The 20791-nt window shown below is 34.5% G+C and overlaps 1 protein-coding gene across 3 annotated transcripts in view; it reads left to right on the forward strand.

Annotated features, from left to right (window-relative positions):
* CFAP47 (cilia and flagella associated protein 47) overlaps positions 1-20791 on the forward strand; it is a 298916-nt gene that overhangs the window by 111234 nt on the left and 166891 nt on the right. For all 3 annotated transcript variants that reach the window (XM_065848704.2, XM_071812057.1, XM_071812059.1), the window contains exons 40-44: positions 405-491; positions 10689-10765; positions 12805-12950; positions 18282-18390; positions 19249-19475. In XM_065848704.2, the coding sequence (XP_065704776.1) occupies positions 405-491; positions 10689-10765; positions 12805-12950; positions 18282-18390; positions 19249-19475 (646 nt within the window). The remainder of the gene's footprint in view (positions 1-404; positions 492-10688; positions 10766-12804; positions 12951-18281; positions 18391-19248; positions 19476-20791) is intronic.

Raw genomic sequence — 20791 nt, forward strand, 5'->3', positions numbered from 1 at the left:
TAGTTGCAAATAACACTAGGAAATGTACTTTTGATATCAAGGAAGCAGCTCTTTCAGAAAACTGGGCTGAAAATCTTAAAACTCGATATATAATGTATTACAATTTAAGAAAAGGACAAATTAAAAATGTGAGTGCCTCTTTGCCTTTGTGTCAAATATACAGTAAATGTCAGTTCCAAAAGCTGTAGATTCTGCACCGAAACTATTAAAGAATTAATAAACTATTAAATAAAAAGTTTTAAAAAAAACTTTAAATCTTTTTTAAAGTTCTTTTAAAGTATCCACAACTGAAAATAACACTCCTCTTTAACAAACATTCATTTAAAATTTAGAATAAACTAAGTTTTGTCTTAATTCTGCAAGTTAAAAATTATGATTGATTATGTGTACTTACCATACTCCAGGGTCATTTTACTGGAATCCACAAGTTACTTAATGCAGCCAGAGCAAGTATATCAAGCCAGGCAAGTAAAGCAAGAGCAGACATTCAGGTGAGTTTTAAATGGCAGTTGCTAATTATAATATAATATTAAAAATTGCACTGTTTTAATAATTGGCAGTTTAATAAATCTACTTTTTTTAGCCGTAGACTGAAAATGTTAATTCTAAGTCTTTTTGACGTTAGATTTTGCATTCACATATTTGACAATTTATAAAGGTCCATTTCTCTAGTCCTCTGTCACTTCGCCCATATTTTAAAATTATTTATTCGTAGAGCAGTATTTATAATCGTCAGCTGGAATAAGATAGTAGCTAAAAAAACCCCAACAAAAGTAACAAGTCAGCTTGACAGGAAAGGTAATCCAACTGTAACCAATCAGGTTTCTTCTCATAGAGGTGATGTCTATCTTTGAAAATACACTATCGACAGCCCTTTCACAATACATGTGAAAAATACTCCAGCCTAGAAATACTATCAAGAAAGAATACTATAGGCACTAGAACCCTATTACACAGACACTTTAGGTGGATGCATTCAATACCAGTCTGTTCCTCATTGGTGTTCTGTGGACTGCACTGATTGCCAGTGTCCTGTGTGCACATACAGCTAAGCTACAGTTTGGAATGTGTGCTGCAATAGCTGAACCTCCAGTGGTTAATGATTGTTAGTTCTGAAATGTTCAGCCAGAATCAGCACAATGATTTTTGTACAAAACCTGCAAGTATGTTTAGCAAGGCCTGTACTGTGTCCAGATCTGGAGCCCTCAGTGCAGGAAAGACATGGACCTGTTGGAAAGGGGCCGATAAGAAAGACAGGGACAGACTTTTCAGCAGGGCATGTTAAGAGAGGACAAGGGCTAGTGGTTTTAAATTAGAAGAGGGGAGATTCAGGAGAGACATGAGGAAGAAATCTTTTGCAATGAGGGTGGTGAGACACTGGCACAGGTTGCCCAGAGAGGGGGTAGATGCTCCATACGGCTCTGAGCAACCTGATCTAGTTGAAGATGTCCCTGCTCATTACAGGGGGATTGGACTAGATGACCTTTGAAGGTCCCTTCCAACCCAAATAATTCCATGATTCTATGCCTATTTCATGTAATGCATGTTAGAAAAAAGAGTATGTAAACACCAGTTACTCTGATAAGATCTCCAAACCCTACTAAACAAATGTTGGCTTGATTTGATAGGACATTTCTTCTGTTCATATTTTTTGCCAAAAATTTCCTTGGTCTTTTCAAAATGTGATGCTCTAAAGAGTCAATATTAATATTTTGTATGCTGGTAGGAGAGACAGATAACATTTAGAACTCAAATGCCATTACCATATGCCAGAGTAAAGTCTTCATCTTTAATCTAAATAAGAGAAGAAATAGCTTGGAAAACTGTATAACTATTATTAAATGTTCTCTTAGGACAAAACAGTGATTTTCTAAAACTGCTATCCAAGGCCTCTTACAAAGAAAGAAAAAATAATAGAGCTACTACGGTAACTCCATCAATGTCTACAGATTTTACTAGTATATTGTACTTAGAGGTATCAGAAGCTGTTGAAATAGAAAAGTATTTTTCATCATGGTCATATTTCAGCTTAATTTATCCTAGGAAATAAATCAGTCTAAAAAGTCTAATTTTAGTCAGACATGCAGGCCTTACTCTTACTGTAACTGATTTGAGGGCATCTTAATTCTTTAGAAATCTCCAATATTGATTTGCTGTAATTTTAGATATTTCTGTTATCTGTTGTAGTAGAAACCACTTAGGTACTCTTTTTAGGAAGATCTTTTAATTGAATGAAACATAACAAACTTCTGAAATTTGTGTTAAAAAACTAGTATGCATCCAATTCACAACTAAGAAGATTCTACCTGAAATAATTTTTATTTTTGGATAAATCTGAAAAATTCCTTCTACAAAATGGGAGCCCATTACTCTAAGTGCTCCCTCCATAAACAAAGCTACTGCACAATCAGTGCTTACACTCTAAGTAATTGTGTCTACATGATTGATGCCATTTACATGCTTCAATCCTAATAACTTAATAGTCTGTGCAAATCCAAATGGATCTCTCAGTCTCATAGTTCCTTCTGTGTCCTCATACTATGCCCCCAGATGTGTCAGACACAGTATTTTAAAACTTCCTGGAACAAGCTTTACCTGGCAGGTGACCCTCTTTAGTGCTCACTTTTCCCCTCTGGCAGTATCACAGGCACCCAAAGCAGTGTCATTTATACCAAAGAGGAGACCAACTCTTGAGTCGTTATGGCATGGGCTCGTCACACTGTGACTGGAAAGATATTCCAATCTGAAACTGGAGCCCAGACAAAGTATATCATTACTGGGACACACTGCTGGCTAAGCTAAAAATATCTAACTGTGGCCCATGTCTGCGGCAGGGTGTCGTTCAGTGGTTGCAGACAAGACGTTTTTGTCCACAGGGAGCTGAATGATGGTTGATGAGAAGGATAGTGTTCTTCCTTTCATCCAGTTGGCATAGTTTTTGTTTTAAATACACTGTGATACATGTGCCTTTATTTTTTCAAGTTATGGACTTCCCTATGCATTTCTAAGACGTTGACACTTCAGTTATTATTCCTGGCCTACATCTGTGTGCCAGCATGGTCTACTCTCTGTGGGAGAAGGAGAATCAGGTGGAGACATGCACACCACATGCCCTAGGTATTCTAATATAAAAACACCTATGAGTAGTTTTCAAGCATGATATTATTTTTGCATTGAGAAAAGCTCATTCTAAAGCAAAAAAGGAACCACTAATTAATGAATTTCAAGTCAAGCTTTGCAAAACATTGTATATAGCTTCTTAATGTTAATTTTTCTTTTCACCAGAGATATGACAGGTTCCAAAAATTTTTGATTTTCTGAATTTTGTTGTTACACTTTTTGCTCTAAGCAGTTTCATGTACCAAGGAGTTACATTAGATTACTTGTATTTACTTAATGATAAATAAAAAAATGAAGATCTAAAAGCATCCTTTGTGTCTCCGTGTAATATATGTTATGAGATACAGCATTAATATCTGTTTCAGAAACTATTGTTTAGATACATACTATCAGGAGTCATCACAATTCATAGTAAAATATCAGAAATAGATCTATATTTATGTAAGCCATACTACCCCTTTTGAGCAGCTCCTGTTTTACTTTCTATCCTAGCCTTTGTCATGAGATCACAGACTATCCTATAGCATGTGGAAACTGGCAAATATCTTAGATGTGAGTTTTGTATCCAAATATTTCAGTATTTTGATTGCATTAGTAAACAGTTCCTTGTATCCTTTCTCTAACAAAATGTTTACTTGCTTCTGTCTTCTGACATTCATTGATGAAGTCGCTGCTATGTGGACTTAAGATTTCCTCATGGTGCCTGGCACTTTTTAGTTTTCCTTTTGCTTCAGTAACATGTAAAATCTGGAACTGGAAGGAATTAAAAAGTTAATCTAGTAAATTCTGCTCCAAATATGGAAAGTAAGGTAATTTTGCTTTTCTGAGAATTTGTTGGATGGAAAACAGAGTTATTGGCTTGTTTAGACTCTGGACTGAAGAGTAAAGGCACACTGTTGCACATGTATGACAACATGATGATGTATGCAGACTATGTTGACAGCACAGGTGATTTTTGCTTTTGGTCTTGATTTTTGGCATAGCTGATAGCATGGCAAAATCAGTCTCTCTGTGGTGCTATGTAAGAATAGGTAACTGGCAACTCAGAGGCGATAGCTGCTAAACTATTTATTACTTGTCCACAGATATGTAAGTAATTTGTAGTAGAAGTTCGAACCAGTTGGACTAAACCATGGCAAGAATGAATTCACAGGCAGGAATTCACATGGCAGGTATTCACACCTGCCATTTTGTCTGTCTCAAACAGGTCTTTGTACCAAGCAACTGAGAAGTGCCCTCCTAAACCAGCTCTCACCTCCAAACTACTCTTGCAGAACTTTTTTTTTTTTTAATTTGCTTTGGAAGGGACAACTTGTGTTTGCAAAAAAACCCAAAACAAATGAAAGGCAGTTTGAAGTTGTGTGGTCAAACATTCCCTCATTAAACCAAAATACATCTAATACCTGAGTTATCAGACTTAAAGACCTGACCTACAGTGTGATATAATGTTCTTAGTCTCACAAGTAGATTGCTGATCCTTTGCCATTGTGTCTACACAGCACATGCTTGATGTTGGAGCTCATCTTGAGTCCTTCAGCAGTGACATTTTTCATACAATTAATATAGAGAAGAATGATTGGTGTGTAAGGTGTGACAGGACACTACTGTGGATTTAATATCATAGAATCAAATAATTGTTTGGATTGGAAGAAACCTTTAAAGATTGTCTAGTTTCAACCCCCTCCGCTGTAGGCAGGAACATTTTCCACTGAATCAGGTTGTTCAAAGCCCTATACAACCTGACCTTGAACACTTCAAATAACAGGACATCCACAGCTTCTCTAGATAAGGTGTTACAGTGTCTCACCACCCTCATAACAAAGAATTTATTCCTTATATCTAATGTAAATCTCCCCTCTTTTAGTTTAAAACTGTAATACCATGTCCTGTCACTACATGTCTTGGTAGAAATTGTCTCTTCATCTTTCTTATAAACCATCTTTAAGAAGTCAAAGGCCACAATAAGGTCTCCCTGGAACCTTGTCTTCTCCAGGCTGAACAACCAACTCTCTCAGCCTGTCCTCACAGCAGAGCTGTTCCAGCCCTCTGATCACCCTGGTGGCCTCCTCTGCACCCTCTCCAACAGGTCCATGTCTTTCTGTACTGAGGGCTCCAGAGCTGGATGCAGGACTCCGGACTCCAGGTGGGGTCTCACCAGAGCAGAGCACAGGGGCAGAATCACCACCCTCGACCAGCTGCCCACACTCCTTTTGATGCAGACCAAGATATTAATGGTATTCTTGGCTGGAAGTGCGCATTGCCAGCTGATGTCCAATCCTTTATCCACCAGTACCCCCAAGTCCTTCTCAGCAGGTCTGTTCTCAATCCCTTCATCCCCCAGCCTGTACTGATATCGGGGGTTGCGCCAACTCAGGAACAGCAAACTATCTGTCTAGACTTATTTTATGGCAGCTTTAAGCTATTCTGCTGATCAATTTCCTTATGTCTGTGTGTATTGAAAGAGGATAGATTAAGCCAGACTGAAATTATAATGGTGCTTCTTATACCTTCTTGATTTTAACTATATTTCTTTTGTTTTTATTATATCATGAGACACAAGGTACATGTCTTCCACAACACAGTTTTATTTCCCTTTCCCTTCACTTATATTCAAGTGCTTTGTTCATTAGGGTGAGAGTAAATTTACAGAGAGAGACATTCAAGACAATGTAAAATCAATGCAATGAGTTTCTCTGTCATTCAACTCTGAAAATAGGGCTTATTCAATGCACAGTTCACCCCAGTGAAGAAATATGTTGTAATCTGTATGTTCTCAGTGTGTGATATATGTCCACGTAATATACTTATTGTTATCCTTTTTTCATGCATCTTTTGCGCAATTTGTTATTTTTACAGTGATTCTTCTGCTCTAGTCTGTTTTTGCAATCATGACTTGATATTCTAATTCAAAGATAAACCATTGAAAGAGATGACATTTCATATAAAATTTGTATTTTTATATTTTTATGTGAGATCCTTTCTTGTAAGTACAGAATAAATAGTATGTTTTACTTGCATACCTCAGAGATCATTTTCCTTTCTGAAAAATGGCCTATAAGTATAGGTATTAAAATGAATGTCCAAGGTAACATATTCTGAGAATTTTACAAGTCCATTTATTTAAGGTTGTGATTTTTTTTCTTAGCCCAGCAAGATTAATTATTTATTGTAAGAGACTCCCAATAGCTATCAAATGCTGTATGCAATAATTGTTTGCTATGAGGTGGTTAATCAAATTTTACTACTAGAAGAATATTACTTTTATGTATGGATAATATTAAACCTCACTCTAGGGCTGAAACTCTGCTTGCAGTATGTTTTTGACACACATTACAGTACAGTTTTCAGCATCTATGAGCTCTGTGCTTGCTGTAAATTAAACACAATTTTCCTTCCATAAATGTAACTGCACAGTCTTAACTTGTGTCAACACTGATATGAATTTGTGAAGAAGGGTGGAAAATATAAAGTAATCCCAAGCAAAGATGATGGTTAGAAGCACAATTTGCTTTTGAGAAAAAAGCAAAGAAAAAGCAAAAGATTTTGTAAGTTGTTTTTGCAAGTACATCTGTTATTTTTGAATACACTTGCAAAGCAATATTGTCATTAAAAGAACTAAGGTGTTTAGGTTAAAGTTCATGCCATTCACTCCTTTCTCAGACAAATCCTTGATTACAGTGTGTTCACTGTGAACGATTAACTACACTGCTGGTGAATACAGATCATTACTGTAGCCTTGGTGTAAGACAGGTAGAGAGGGACAAGCCTTGCTGTTTCCAGACTTTCTCATCCCCTCTTTTCAGAGCTACAATCTTGTGGAAATGAACCTCACATGTGAACTAAATTAACTGAAGCAAGGAGAGAATTATTTTTAGTAGAAATTGGTAGAAGAGCTTCACTTATGAGATTTGATGTTTTTTAGAAAGATCATGACCTACATACTAACACGGGTGTTTTACAGACCTAATTCCTCATTGTGTTATATAAATTCCCAATACATACTCAAAGAGCCAAGGGTAAAATTAGCTTTTTTACAGAAAATAATGGAAAATTATGTCTCAGTTTATATTTATTCCGTGAGCAGAAACATTGTAAGCCATGTATACAAAAGTAAATTTCAAGTGTTTTTAATTTTTTTCTTGTATAATGTAATTCTCATAAAAAAAAAAAAATCTAAGGAATATTTTAGAGAAAACCTACTTCAGGTAATTAATTTCCACTCCAAAATTAAAAAGACAAAGATTTTGAGAATGGCAAATTTAAGATGCAAAATTTGGTCTGTTTGGAAATCAGAACTGTAACAGAAATTATTTATACCAGGTAGAGACAGTGACAATATCAGCCCCCTATTTTTAGTCATGAAATATGCAAATGTTCCATACTCTGTGTTGCACTTTTTCTTAAATAATTGTTCTCTGTTTCCTCTAGGGAAAAATTATGGCACACAAATTTTAAATAATTTGTTTACTCTTGATTTGTTGCAGTTTTTGAATCCCTGGTATCCAAAATTGTGGGATTCCAGTGGGATTTTTTTTTCTGACGGCTTAAATCTGAATCTTACACTTACTGGATTGAATTTGGGTCACTCTTAACATTTATTAGGGCTAGCATAAAATCCATGTTTTACTCAGCTTTACTGATTTGTTTAAAAAAATGGATATCTTAAATAACAAAAGAAGTAGAATTCCTATTGAACTTCTTAACCACATTGCTGTCCTAGGGTGTGGTTGTCTGACTTAAAAATCTAAATAAATAAATGTGAATTTACATGTTATTTTTAGGCTTGATTTTAGAAAATTAAATTTTCATTTAAAAATCTATAGGGAAAACATGCTGGAAGCAGTATTTGAATTTCTTGTATATAAATAATAAATTATAGTTTAAAACTTGTATCTATCCCTTGTAAGTTATAGATACTCATGAATAGCATGGACAAGGGATGCCAAATCAATCCACTGTATGGTCCAGTGATTATGTCATCATTTGAGATCTGGGTGCATATTGAGGTTACTTAGGTGCCTTAGAGACTTTACTAAAACTAAATTTGTAGTTAGTTATAAACTGTTCTAAATTATTTAGAGAAATTTTTACTGTTGAGCTGAAGTAGTGCAAAACCCAAAACATTCCTGTTCGACATTCCAAATAGAAAGTATCATTTAAAGCTAATTATAAGTCACATTACATACAAGTTATTCAAGTCATTGATTTGCAGATTATAAAATTTAGTCTTCATAATTGTTAATATTCTTTACAGTAACTGAAGTCTCTGCATTTAAGAAATATAAAAAACATTGCAAAAAAATCTCACATTAAACTCTATTATCTTTAATGTCTAGAAACAGTCAAATACCGAACTTTATAAAGCAATGAGCCTCTCATTTCCTTTACTGTTGAAAAACAAACTTCCAAGTGATGACCTTTTTGTGCATTTCCAGCCAAGATCTACAGTTTTTTTTTTTCTTTATTTGTAAAAATGCAATTTATTAAGTGGACAGAGAGGGGAAAAGAGGAATAATTCATTACAATAACAATACGTTACATTTAAAATAGTGTTCCTCATAGGTAAAATTTTCAGATTTAGGTGGTGAAATACTAATGTCTCTGAGACCAGAAATCTACACTGAAAAGAAATAACAACAAGAGAAATAAAACTGGCAACATTTTAGTTGGAAAAACTTAAATGACTTGATGTTTCAACAGTGTTTTATTTCAGTACATAAAGGCAATTAAGGCCTGAACCTTCTTTAGGATATGGTAGTGTCACCTCCACATAAATGTAGACTTCTGTTGAAATCAGTGGAGCTCTGCACAGGAGTTGGATTTCTTGTATTTCTCCAGGCCTAAGCAAGGAAACAACAAAGGGGATTTGTTAGCTTTATGTGACATTTGTTGAGCTGGTGTTGGGGAATTTTTGAGTCAGATTATAAACACGTTTGTGCTTAAAAATAAAGGCTTTATGAACAATTTTATTGGGCAGAGACCTACCACTGTGAGCGGTTCTACAAGGAGTCCTCAAAGATTCCTTGTAAATGCCCACACCAACACCAGTCCTATGAGTGTCAGCATCAGGCGCCTTGACTGGGTGTTTGGTTCATTCCAGAGCAGCAAAAGTGGCTCCTGAGCATTTTCATTCTACGTTCCGTAGCTACAAGATGATGCTGCGTCATTTCTTATCCCTTCAGCAAGTGAAACTTCACCACCTGGCAGGGAGCTGTTCTGTCGTTGGCATTCCTGCTTTCAGCCAGTCGGGCCTTCTTGCCCGCTGTGCTAGATTGTTCCTTGGTTCCTGAATTATCATTACTAAGCAGTTAAAATTTTAATTTCCCCTTCACTGGACAGAGTTCATTTCCCGATTGTACCGGAAACAGAACTTACATTTAGAATAGAGTTTAAACTCTGATTTCTGATTCTAGAATAATGACTAATAGTATACCCAAGATTTCCAGTAAGCCAAAGCCATAGACTAGAATCTTTATTTACTATATAGTTCTCATTTCTTTTCATATATGACCTGCTGGTATGTTTTCTAGTTAAGCTGATAAATCTAATATGATTGCCTAAAACTGTACATGACACGTGCAAAAATCTAGTGTTTATTAATGCACAAGTATATAGCCTAGTATTACACTATTTTTTTAATATAACTTTTAATGTCTTATTTTTTATTTTTTTCTAAATATTAATGTTGTCTTAAGGTGATTTAGGCAGGCAAATAAAGATGAATAGATTCAGTTAGCTCTCAGGACAGTACCTGGATAAGGTGATTTGGTTAACATGAATAAAGCCAAATGATCATCTTGTCTTCAAAAAGAGGAAGCTGTTGAGCCAGAAAGAAGGTAGAGAGAGCTAGAGAAAAAATTTGGGGCTTAAAAAACCAAATTTAGGTAAAAGGAGATCTAGTCTTTGAAGAGTGTTCTGATAAGGGAGAAAGGAAGACTGTTACTTTTGCAATTCAGTTTCTGCAAGAAGCAGCACTCTGAAGTCATGTCCACAAGGTCTGTGAATGTAAGCCCTGAAGTGAGCTCTGAACTGCATTTGGTTTGCAGATATTTAGGTGTATTTCTATAGAGCAATTTTTTTGGGGAAAATGGAAAAGCCTTGATGGAAGACAATTGAGAGCATCAGAGGAATGCAGGCCTTGCCACTTCATGATGTATCAGGCAACAATTCTTTCCCTATCCCCACAGGATATTGAAATGATAAAGAGAAGAATTTGGACTGAAGTCCCCCAAAGGTGTTATAGGGCAGGAGTGCTTTTGACTAGTAAAATATAACTTTTTTTAACATGGCATTTTGCTTATATGAGAATTGCAGAGATATATATACTGGTTAATTGAAGGGAGCATGTTCTGTCTCTGCTGTAAATATGGCTACTAACTTCAGTGGAAAAGGTGATATTTAACATTATTGCTAGGTAGATGGTTCCAAAATGTAGATTTTTTTTTTCTTTCATGAAAACATTTGCTTTTTCAGTATTTATTCATAAAAAGGGGAATGAAGCTATCTATTTGTAATAGAAATGCCCAGCTTCAGAGTATATATTTCGTTTTTATTGTTTTTCCTTTTAGTTCTGAAAAGAATATATTAAACTTTAAAAATAATGCACTGCCTGAAGATTCAAATGAAGAGAACAACCTAAATTCCTGTAAGTACTTCTATACAATGCCTCTTGTATCACTACAATAGACATTAGACTACCTACATAACCAAGATTTTGACATCTGAAGTATGTCCAGTAATTATTATTTATAGGTACGCTCAGTAATTCATTTATAGGAGAGTTTATCTTCTGATATGCTTAATGTAGTGAAATTATTTCTAAGGTTGCACTGTAATGGTAATGATTTTACCATTTAGAAATAAAGAAATTTTCTTTTTTTTTTTTTTTAAGGGCCCATGGGTTGGCTTCATGGCATCTGATGTGGAGCATTTGCATCTTACCTAATTTGTTTTTGAAAATACTCATCAGCAGGGATTGTTTTATTTCTTGCCCTTATTTCCTATGAAATGTCAGTCAACAGTTCTGTTAAAACATATGATTCTAGAGCTGTAACCTTTCCTGAGACTGTCGAAATTCCACTTGAGCAAAATTTGGGGAATGGCCTTATGAAATGAATTTTGTCATCTTGAAAAATATTGTTGTGTTTCTGAGGTCACATGGAAAGCCCTTCTTGATATATTGGTTATCTCATTTTATGTTCTGAGAAGGGATTAACAACCAACTACTAAAGAGTTCATAAAAATAAAAAAAATATCTACTTTAAGTTGTACCTGAAATAAGGTACAACAATTGTGCCAATTTGTGAGTAGCATACAAAGGTTTTTATGGCTTCAGGCAGACTGGAGCTACAGTGACATTTTTGATGGAATTTCAGGCTTTGGGAAAGAAAATAGTGTTTTCAATTTTGGCAAACAAAACCTAAACTGTTAAGGGTGAAGTCTTCAGCGGAGAGCAATAGGAATTTTATTTTATTTTATTCCTTTTTTTTAAATTTTCTTTTTTTGAGCGGCTATAATAAAAATGAAGAAAACTGTGGAAAAAAAAATGAAAATTATTTATTAAATTTTACTTCTTTGGTGATTGTTGTAATTTCACAGCATCCAGAAAGAAGTAGTAGTGCTCTTAGAAGACTAATTCAGTCTGCTGTACAGTTTGAGAAACTTTGAATAAGGAACACTTGAACAGGAGACAAGTTTGGGAGTTAGTAAAAATTAGTTGCTGTTAGTACCACTTTACCCTGTTTGATGGAAGAGTAAAAATGAAACTTCAGGTTTATTGGGTTTTTTTGTTCATTTGTTTGTATTTGCCATTGCTTATGTAGGTTTGAGAATCACCAAATTCATATCAAAGCATGAACAATGGAAAATTTGTATTCTTATTGTTTGGAAAAGAGTTTGGACTATGGAGAGAAAATGTGGGTGGTGGCTATGCCTTTCTTCAGTTTGGTTCTCAGTGATTTTGAGGGGTGAACCAGTTCTATTTAATTGGCCAAAGTTTGCCATAGGTTTCTTACATGATCTTCCCTTGTTTCTGTTGCCTTCACTTTCCCTTTTATTCTTAAGTCTGTTTTACTTCCTAGGAAGCTAGCCAGCCAAACCTGAATAAAAGTCTCGTTCTAAAGTAATCTCCATTATCAAAATATGCTTAGCAGGTGAAACACACGCAGTATCAAAGTAGCCAGATTCTGACAGATTCAACCCTAAGATTCTTAGTGTCACATGAAGAAAGCACTTTGTCAGGATAATGCTTTTGTGAAAGCAGCACAAAGCAAGCAAGATCACCAGTATTCAGGTTTTGTTCATTCTGGAGGATTGGAGACTATAACATAAGTTACTGCCACCGAGAGCAAGATTGTTTATATAGTAGTAAACTGTACTCTTCTTTCTGGCAGGAGTAGTCATTTGCTTATAAGCTGCACATCCTTAAAGAGTTCTTTGTGTTGAGAACTCTCTGTTTGCCCTAGTTTCGTCTCAGTGCGCAGAATAAAAACATAAGTATGTAGCAAAATGTATTTAAATAATACAACAAGCATAACTATAAATACTGATAACTGATTACAAGGGTGACTTAAATACTGATTACTACAGGAGGCTATATACAGCATCCTTATATTTAAACTCAGCTTCACTATTTTACAACATGTGCTGTTGTATCTAAACAATCATTTAAATTTATTGTAACAGCTGATCAATCCAGTCTTCTGCCTGAATTCTTCAGTCCAATGGAAAACCTGTTCTTGGAAGGAAGAAGTTCTGCAAGCTTAGATATTCACTTCCTTCCTTTCAATCTGGAAAAACGTTACTGCACTGTCATTCTGGTTAATGAGCAGGTAAGAATAGAAAGTATGATCTGTGAATGGTTTTCCTGTCATGCCCTAGTCAGTTAAGAATCAGCATATTTTTTGTAAAACTTTCAGTTCTGTTTGCTGATTATATATTAATAAGGTAAATGAAAATATATATTGGTTATGTACCTATTTTAAGGTAATGTTTTCGCATGCATATGCAATTATGAAGATGTCATCTATGTGCCATCTTTTGGAAATGATTTTTTTTTTTTTGCTAAAGTACAATATCTGTATAGTTCTTGGAGGAAATGCTGCACTGTAAAACCATTGCAAATAAAAGTAATACTGCAAGGAATTTTACTTTGCTTTTCCTAGGCAACTCAGCTTCAAAACATATAGAAAATTTAAATAATTTTTCTTGATATAGGAGCAAGAATAATGCTTTTGAATGAGACATAGACAGGGAAAGGACAAAATGTACTTCTCCCTGTATTTATCGCTGTATCTAGGATATGCTGTCAAAGTAGTATAATAATAATAATTTTCCTTAGTCTCTTCTTTAAAAATTTTTCTGCCTATCCAAATCTGTTCAGTCCTTGTCACAGATGCAAGTAAAACTTTTCAACAGGTTGTACATGAATATTGACTCCATTACCTTTCAGTTTCTCTTGACTTGTGTAGTCTGGGATTTGCCATTTATAATTAATTGAATTTGATTGGATCGCATCACCAAGGTCTGTTTTTTATGAACTTTGAGAGTTTAAAATTTGCACTCCAGCTGCTTTACTGTCCTTGTAATCCTTTATCTCAGTGGTCACAACCTTTTTATTTCAGTGTCTCTAGCCCATCTTTTCACCTGTTTAACCTCTCGACTGTGTTTCTTCTCTATCTGTTGATGTTTTTCAATACCCTGTTGTTTTTCTCATCTTCTTGTATGCGTGGTTGATCTCAAGGCTTGCACTCTGCTTCTTACTTTTACCTCTGTGTTTCAGCTTTCCATCTGTGTGTTTACCTGCATCTGCCATTCTCTCTGCCACATTTTCATGACTTGTAACAAGACATCCAAAACTAAATGACTTATTCTTTTTCTTCTGCATGTTCTCAGCTTCCATATTTTTCATTACTATAGAACAAGAGACTCCTGCTAGTGTTTAGTGTTTCTATATTTGGTGTTTGTTTTTATTTTTAACCAGGACTTTGGCTGTGCCACCTGGCCAACTTATTTTTGTCTTTGCTTTTAAAGGAAAATCAGATTAATGCAGTGACGCCTAAGCCTATCTGATCCCATTCAATATTTGAAGCCACTGGCCTTTTTTAAGAAAGCAAGCTGTATGGCTGGAAGAAATAGTGTACAATTCACTTGAATTACTTGGAAAATAAGAAGAGAGATAAAAGTGGGATATTCTGTCTACAGTGAGACAGTGAGCTCATACCATAATGACCCACAAAGAGTCTGTATAAATGTCTCCGTGCCAGGGGAAAGAAATCTTTGTGGAGGTTTCGATGAAAAAAATCAATCCAGTGCTAAGCACCGTTCAAAAATAGAAATTATTGGGAAAGAAATAGACATGAAAATGTGAAACCTCAGTATACCTTTCTAAAAAGTTATGGTACACACATCTTGAATGTTGTGTGGAGTTCTTCAGCAAACAATATATTAGGAACAGTGGGGGAAAAAGAAAGAAACAAGGATGATCAGAAGGATGTAACAGTTCCTGTATGGACATTGATTCTTAAAATAAATTCCTGTAATTAAAAAAAGAGATTCTTAAGGGACATAACAGCTACATAAGATTATGAATAGTTTGCAGAAAGTTAACAAAGCACCTTTGATGGGATATACAAACAGAACCAGAGAAAGTATTTTTAATACCCAATGTTTAACTTACAAAACTCAACTGTCGTAGGACACCTTGGATGCTAAAACTGATAACTCATTCAAAAACAGTTAGGCAAACTCATAAAGGTTAGATCCATCAGTTTTTATTCAATGTAATGTCTGGATGCAGTCTCTACACAAAGAAGACCCTAACCTACTGTATTCTGGCAGCAGATCTGAGAAGTTTCTTGTTTTACTTGCTATGATTTTATACTCTATTTAAATCTCTACAATTGACATTTTCCCTCTTTGTTTCTTCATTAGAAGCCGCAGTATATACCCTGGCTGAGAAGAAGGCTCATGATATATTAGGTATATAGCCTTGAAACTTCATGATTTAATGAAGAGAAGGGAAATAGAGACATTTTAATGGGAGGAAAGCAAATTGAAGAGATTTGGTCAGAATTATGGGACAGTTAGACTGCAGATGGAAAGAGAAAAGAACATTTCTGACAGCCTCAGTGATGCCTCCAGTGCTGATGTAGTAAATTTAGACACCTATCTACTAGTCACTGTTCTTAACAAAGAACTAATTGACTAGGAAGCATTAAAGCCTCAGAGGAGTCACTGTCACATCCTGTGTGGTAACTATTTCTGGAACACCTGGTGCTTTCAGCTTAGCTGAGTAGGTGGGATTTATTTAAAGGCTGCTGAAAGCACAAAATTTTTGATATGTAGCTCTTCAGGTTAGAAAAGTCAAGCCCCATCCACATAATTGTATAATTGTTAAGATAATGTGGTAAATCTCCTAGGGAAAGATGAAACTGCAAGATAGCTAGCATGATTTTAGAATTGTACAGTAATAGCACAGGAAGAAATTGGCTTGCTTAAATATTGCGTATATGGCTGCAATATTTCAGTCGTAGCATTTTCTAATTGACAAACCATCGTAGCTAACATGCTGTATGATGAACAAATGGCTTCATAAAACGATGAGGCTTGTATCATTCAAATATAGACCTATGCTGTATATAATGTAATAAACAATTTAATTTAGCATTTCTGTAATTTCTTCCTGCCTTCCCTATGCTTTTTGACAAATGGACCAAAATAGTAATCAGAGTAAGACTGCTTCTTCATTACAGCCAATGATGAAGGTATTGGGATTCAAATGACTAGTTACACTTGAATCCAACTGTGAATCCTGTCATTGCATCAACTATATATCTGTAATGAAAGCAAAAGATACACTGATTAAAGTTTGTTGGTCTACTCAAGTATGTTGCTTTAATTGTTTTGGAATAACCTGGTTGTTAACTTCTCTAAGGTTTGAAATGACAGCACAAGTTGTTTATAGCATTTCTCAAGGATTTTTTCAATATTTCTTTGGTTTTCAAGAAAAACTGAAACTGTCATTCTTCAATTTTTTTGCATAGATCTTTTCAGAGAAGAAACTTCATATTGGTTAACATAACTGGGTTGCATTTTCTCTATATCTTTTTGATAATTTAAATGTGAACAATCCATGATTTCAGTTATAATAATGTATTAAGTCATAGTTTAAGAGTGTCAGTCCAGACTTTCACAACTAAATATCTAATATAAAATTAAACAGTTTATTAAGAGAATGCTTTGCTACCTGTTGTTCTTAATTACTGACTTGCATAGAGAACTGAAAATTCCTAGGAGTTATAACTTTTTAAAAATATCAGCTAGCAATTAGATTGCTATGATTAGATAAATAACTAATGGTAGTTCAACAGCTATTTTATTAACTATTTTTGTTTACAGTGAACTCTGATGCTATCCTGTTTGCAGCTGGTGGAAAATGGACATGTAAAGTGTTAAAACCATGGGGATAGTAGCTAAACTCTCAAAATACAGTAAAATAGCCATTCTGTTCCAAAACATCAGAAAAAAATCTTAGCAGAAAGAAAACTGGATTTTCATTCTGTGGAGATCAAAAAGCAAGAATTCTTCAAAGCAAGGAGGGAAACGGGGAAGTTTGTTCCTACCTATAAGCATATTGATGTCAGCAATGACAAGAAAAGTAATTGATAGTAGAATGGCATCCTAGCAACCAGTACCTTTAGGAAATTAGTTGTATATGCTGTGAGCTTGTTAATGGTCCTTATGGGGCCAACACACTGTGTCAAACAGGAATAATTCCAGCTTAAATTGGTTCCCAGGAGTGGCTATTAGTTTGTGAGTGGGAAACCAATTCTCATATAGATTTCTTTAATCCTTCTCAAGGAAGATTTGTCTGAACTCTTGAACCAAGGAAGGGGAGAAAATGCCATCAAAGGCAAGTAGCTTTCCTTCTTCTGTGTCAGAAACATAATTGCAATGTTTACAGCCTTAACATATATCTGATAAAACTATGAATAAAGGTAAAATAATAAGGAGATGTCTTATGTTATCGACCAATATTAAAGGTAAAACATTGCACTGGTTGGCAGATGGACTAGATGATAAAAATAAATTATTTCCTTCATATCTAGAATGAAGAATAAAAGACAAAATAGGCATTTTTAGGGCAGAGTTTTACAGAATGTGGTTTGTGGAAATAAAGAGATGACCTTTTGTACAAATTATACCAGTTGTTGCAGCAGCATTTGATCCTTTACCTTGCAATCAGTAGAAGCTAAAGTTGTCCAAAAAGTTTGTGGTAAACTAAAAAGAGGTTATCAAAGCAACAGGAATATATCTATTAAATCTCCTGCCGAATTCAGATAGATATATAGCTACCTAATTTAGAAATCTTTAAGTTTTGGGATGTTCTGATTGTGACCTTTATAGTTTTAAACACTTTACTGATTTTTCTTTTTTGAAAAATACTTCTGTCTTTTACTTGCAACTTTTAAAAAATTTCATCTATGATTCAAAGTTTTATTTCTCTGTTCATTTATTTATCATTTCTTATATGAAAATATATTATCTTCCTTTGATCTAGGTCATGTTTATGTTTACTTTAAGGCTTCTGTAGCTTTTCCATTATTTTTAATGGAATCATTAAGATTTGTTAACGTTATTTCTTCTTAATGGAGGATTTGTACATGACGCTAACCTGCCTTGACTTCTACTCTCCTTTGCTTTCTAGAGAAATGTTACTGACTCAAAATTACTGTAAATATTTTTTTTTAAAAAGTTCTTAACAGTGAAGGGCAGTGAAGTAAGCTCCTTTATATGTTTAAATTATATATAGCTATAGCACACAATTAGAGTTTACTTTATTGCTGTATGTATGTGTCAGGGAATCCTCATTCAGTAAAATTATATAAGAGGTTGAAAAGGATTCAACTCATGGAAATCTCTTGACTTTTTAGATTTAATATTCTCAGTTAAAGGTATTTTATTATTATAGCAGGGTTTGAAATGATAATTTTATTTAAACATACTTTTAAGATAATGGATCTGCTGAATATATACATTATTTTACAAGTCAGATCTTAAGTGTTACTAGGATATCTTTGGTTTTAGTTTTTGTATTTTGCTTTCCGTTCTGCATGAGTTTCTTTCTGAATTGTATGGATGTGTATGTTCTTATGTTTCAGATTGGAGAATTCTTATACCTGATAGAAGGAACAGGTGATATACCTTTGCCTTCAGGATTGCTTCCAATGGATAGTCCAAATGTTTTGCATGTTAGCAGTACATTAGAAGGTAAAATCAATAGAAGGGAGAAAAGTAGAACAAATAATTCTCTTTTTCAAATATTCTTTAGTTCTCATGCATTTTTCTTGAAATCAGTTAAATAAAACTGGAAAAAGCAGTTGTTCATAGTTAAGTATAAGAAAGGTGTTATAGTGTAGCTATCAGATATTGCTTCTAATGCTGTCCAGTGTGTTCTCTTCAGAACAGCATCTGTTGTTAACTATCTTCAAATTTCTTGTATTGTTTTCAAAGTGGTCTACATAAACATTTTTTCTTACTTGGTCTTCTTTTCTGCTTTGGAATACAGGTTGCGGCCAGATGAACCAGGCCAAGTTGTCTTTACTTAGGACTTTCCTAGTTTTAAAACACATGAGTTTTGTATGCAATGTTGTGATTTGGCAGGCGATCCAGTGCTTTTGTCTTCAAACATCCAGTGATAAACTGCTGTCAGTCTTATTTCAGAAACAGTGCAGCTATTATTTGAAATAATTGCTGGTGGCTTCTTTTAGAGTGGATTCAACATCATGTACAGGGATAAAAGAGTGGCTGTATTGTGTAGGTAGCAGAAAGACTTATTTAAACTTTCATTACCATCATAATAGTAGTAACACTGAAGTCTGAGAATTTGATTAGCTATCAAAAGTAACTTTTGGTTGTAATTTCAGTCTGTGTTAATTTTTATTTCCCCATTAAGACTAAAGATGAAAACATAATACTGGAGTAAATAGAATGTACTAGAGTATTAGTATGTGACAAAACATCACAGGAATTTTGTATTCTGGCTTTGAGGATTAGGGATATTAAATAACAACCCTATATGTGATTACACTAGCAGTTATTTTATTTTTATTTTTTTTTTTTAAACAGGTCCAAGTGCAGTAGATCCAGTTTTATATTTGAAATGTATTCCTGCTCAGATTCTTGAAGAAAATCTGAGGATTCCATTGATCAATGAGTCAAAAGAGAGGGCTCTGGCTATTGCTGCACAACAGCAGATGTCAACTACTGAATACAGAAGAAGAAAGCTCACAGGGACTCTGCTGAGCAGCAGTGTTCGAGTTGCAACTGTATTATTAGGGCTGTCCAGAGTAGAGGTGAGAAACACAGTAATCTGTTATTACTGCTAATTAGTTTTTCTTGATGTGTAGGACTGAATTGTTTAAGTTTCAGGAGATAGTGTGAAGATTTTTCACACATTCTGTAATCTGACAGTTACTTATCCCAATTCCTCTCGTACATTGAAATATTTTATGTGTTCATTCTGAAGCTGCTTCTCAGTGCTATTAAGAAGTGCTTCCTTTGAGAAATATTTGTGACAGCTAAAACGAGAGTTAACGTTTTAGTTTAGTTAATTTCAGAAAAATACCCATTGATTAAAAAAAGCATTCATGCTCTATGTAACAGGTATCTGTACTAGTACCCTTCCTTATACATATTGTAAGAAATGAAAATTCTCAAACAGGAGATATATATATGTGCATATATATATATATATTAAAGAATAGACTTTGGGAATAAATCAAGGAAGAGGAAAGAACTGGAATCACAGAATCATAGAATAGTTTGTGTTGGAAGGGTCCTTCAAAGCCCATCTAGTCCAACGTCCCTGCAATGAACAGGGACATCTTCAACTACATCAGATTGCTCAGAGCCCCATCCAGCTTGGCCTGGAATGTCTTCAGGGATGGGGCTGCTCTTGTCTTGAAATCAATACAAAATAGGTTTAGGAAACCACAGATTTTCCTTGTAAGCTATAGCTTCCTACTTATATATCATTCCATCCTAGAGATATATTCGCAAGATTTCAACATCTAGAAAAAAAAATCTGCCCAAGGTAGTCCATTTAACATTCAGTTAATATTTGTGAATAAATTTATAATAGCAATATTGCTTTTTTTCTCATGTAGAATTCAAAAAGTGGCCTTTTATGGAAGACAGCCACATTCTGGGTTTTAATTTCCCTTGTGACCCTGATGTTACGTGACCTCAGATAGGTTGCTGGGCAGCTCTATGTTATTCAGGTTTTCCAGTTAGACTGTTCCCTGAGTATGTTTTCCAGCGCTACATGATTCCCTGTACTAAGAGGAAGAAAATTTTCCCTAGTGTCTTCATATTGCTAAATTTATTCATTTTGTTTACAGATAAGTATAAAAAGTAATATAAAACAAATAAAAAGAAGAAAAATGGAAGAATAGATTTAATCTTTTACGTGTTTGTAGTGGGACAAGAATTGTAACCATGCAATCCAGTCTCAAGTATTTTCCACTGCTGTGGTAACATTTTCTAAACCTTTCATAATTGAAGTCCATTAATATCACAGTCACTTAACAAATACTTGAAAAAAGACTTGACTGCTCTGAAGCTGCGAATGTAATCAAGACAAAACACAACAGGAACACTCTTCGTACCA

The sequence above is a fragment of the Patagioenas fasciata genome, chromosome 1 (assembly GCF_037038585.1).
Source record: "Patagioenas fasciata isolate bPatFas1 chromosome 1, bPatFas1.hap1, whole genome shotgun sequence".
Classification (NCBI taxonomy): domain Eukaryota; kingdom Metazoa; phylum Chordata; class Aves; order Columbiformes; family Columbidae; genus Patagioenas; species Patagioenas fasciata.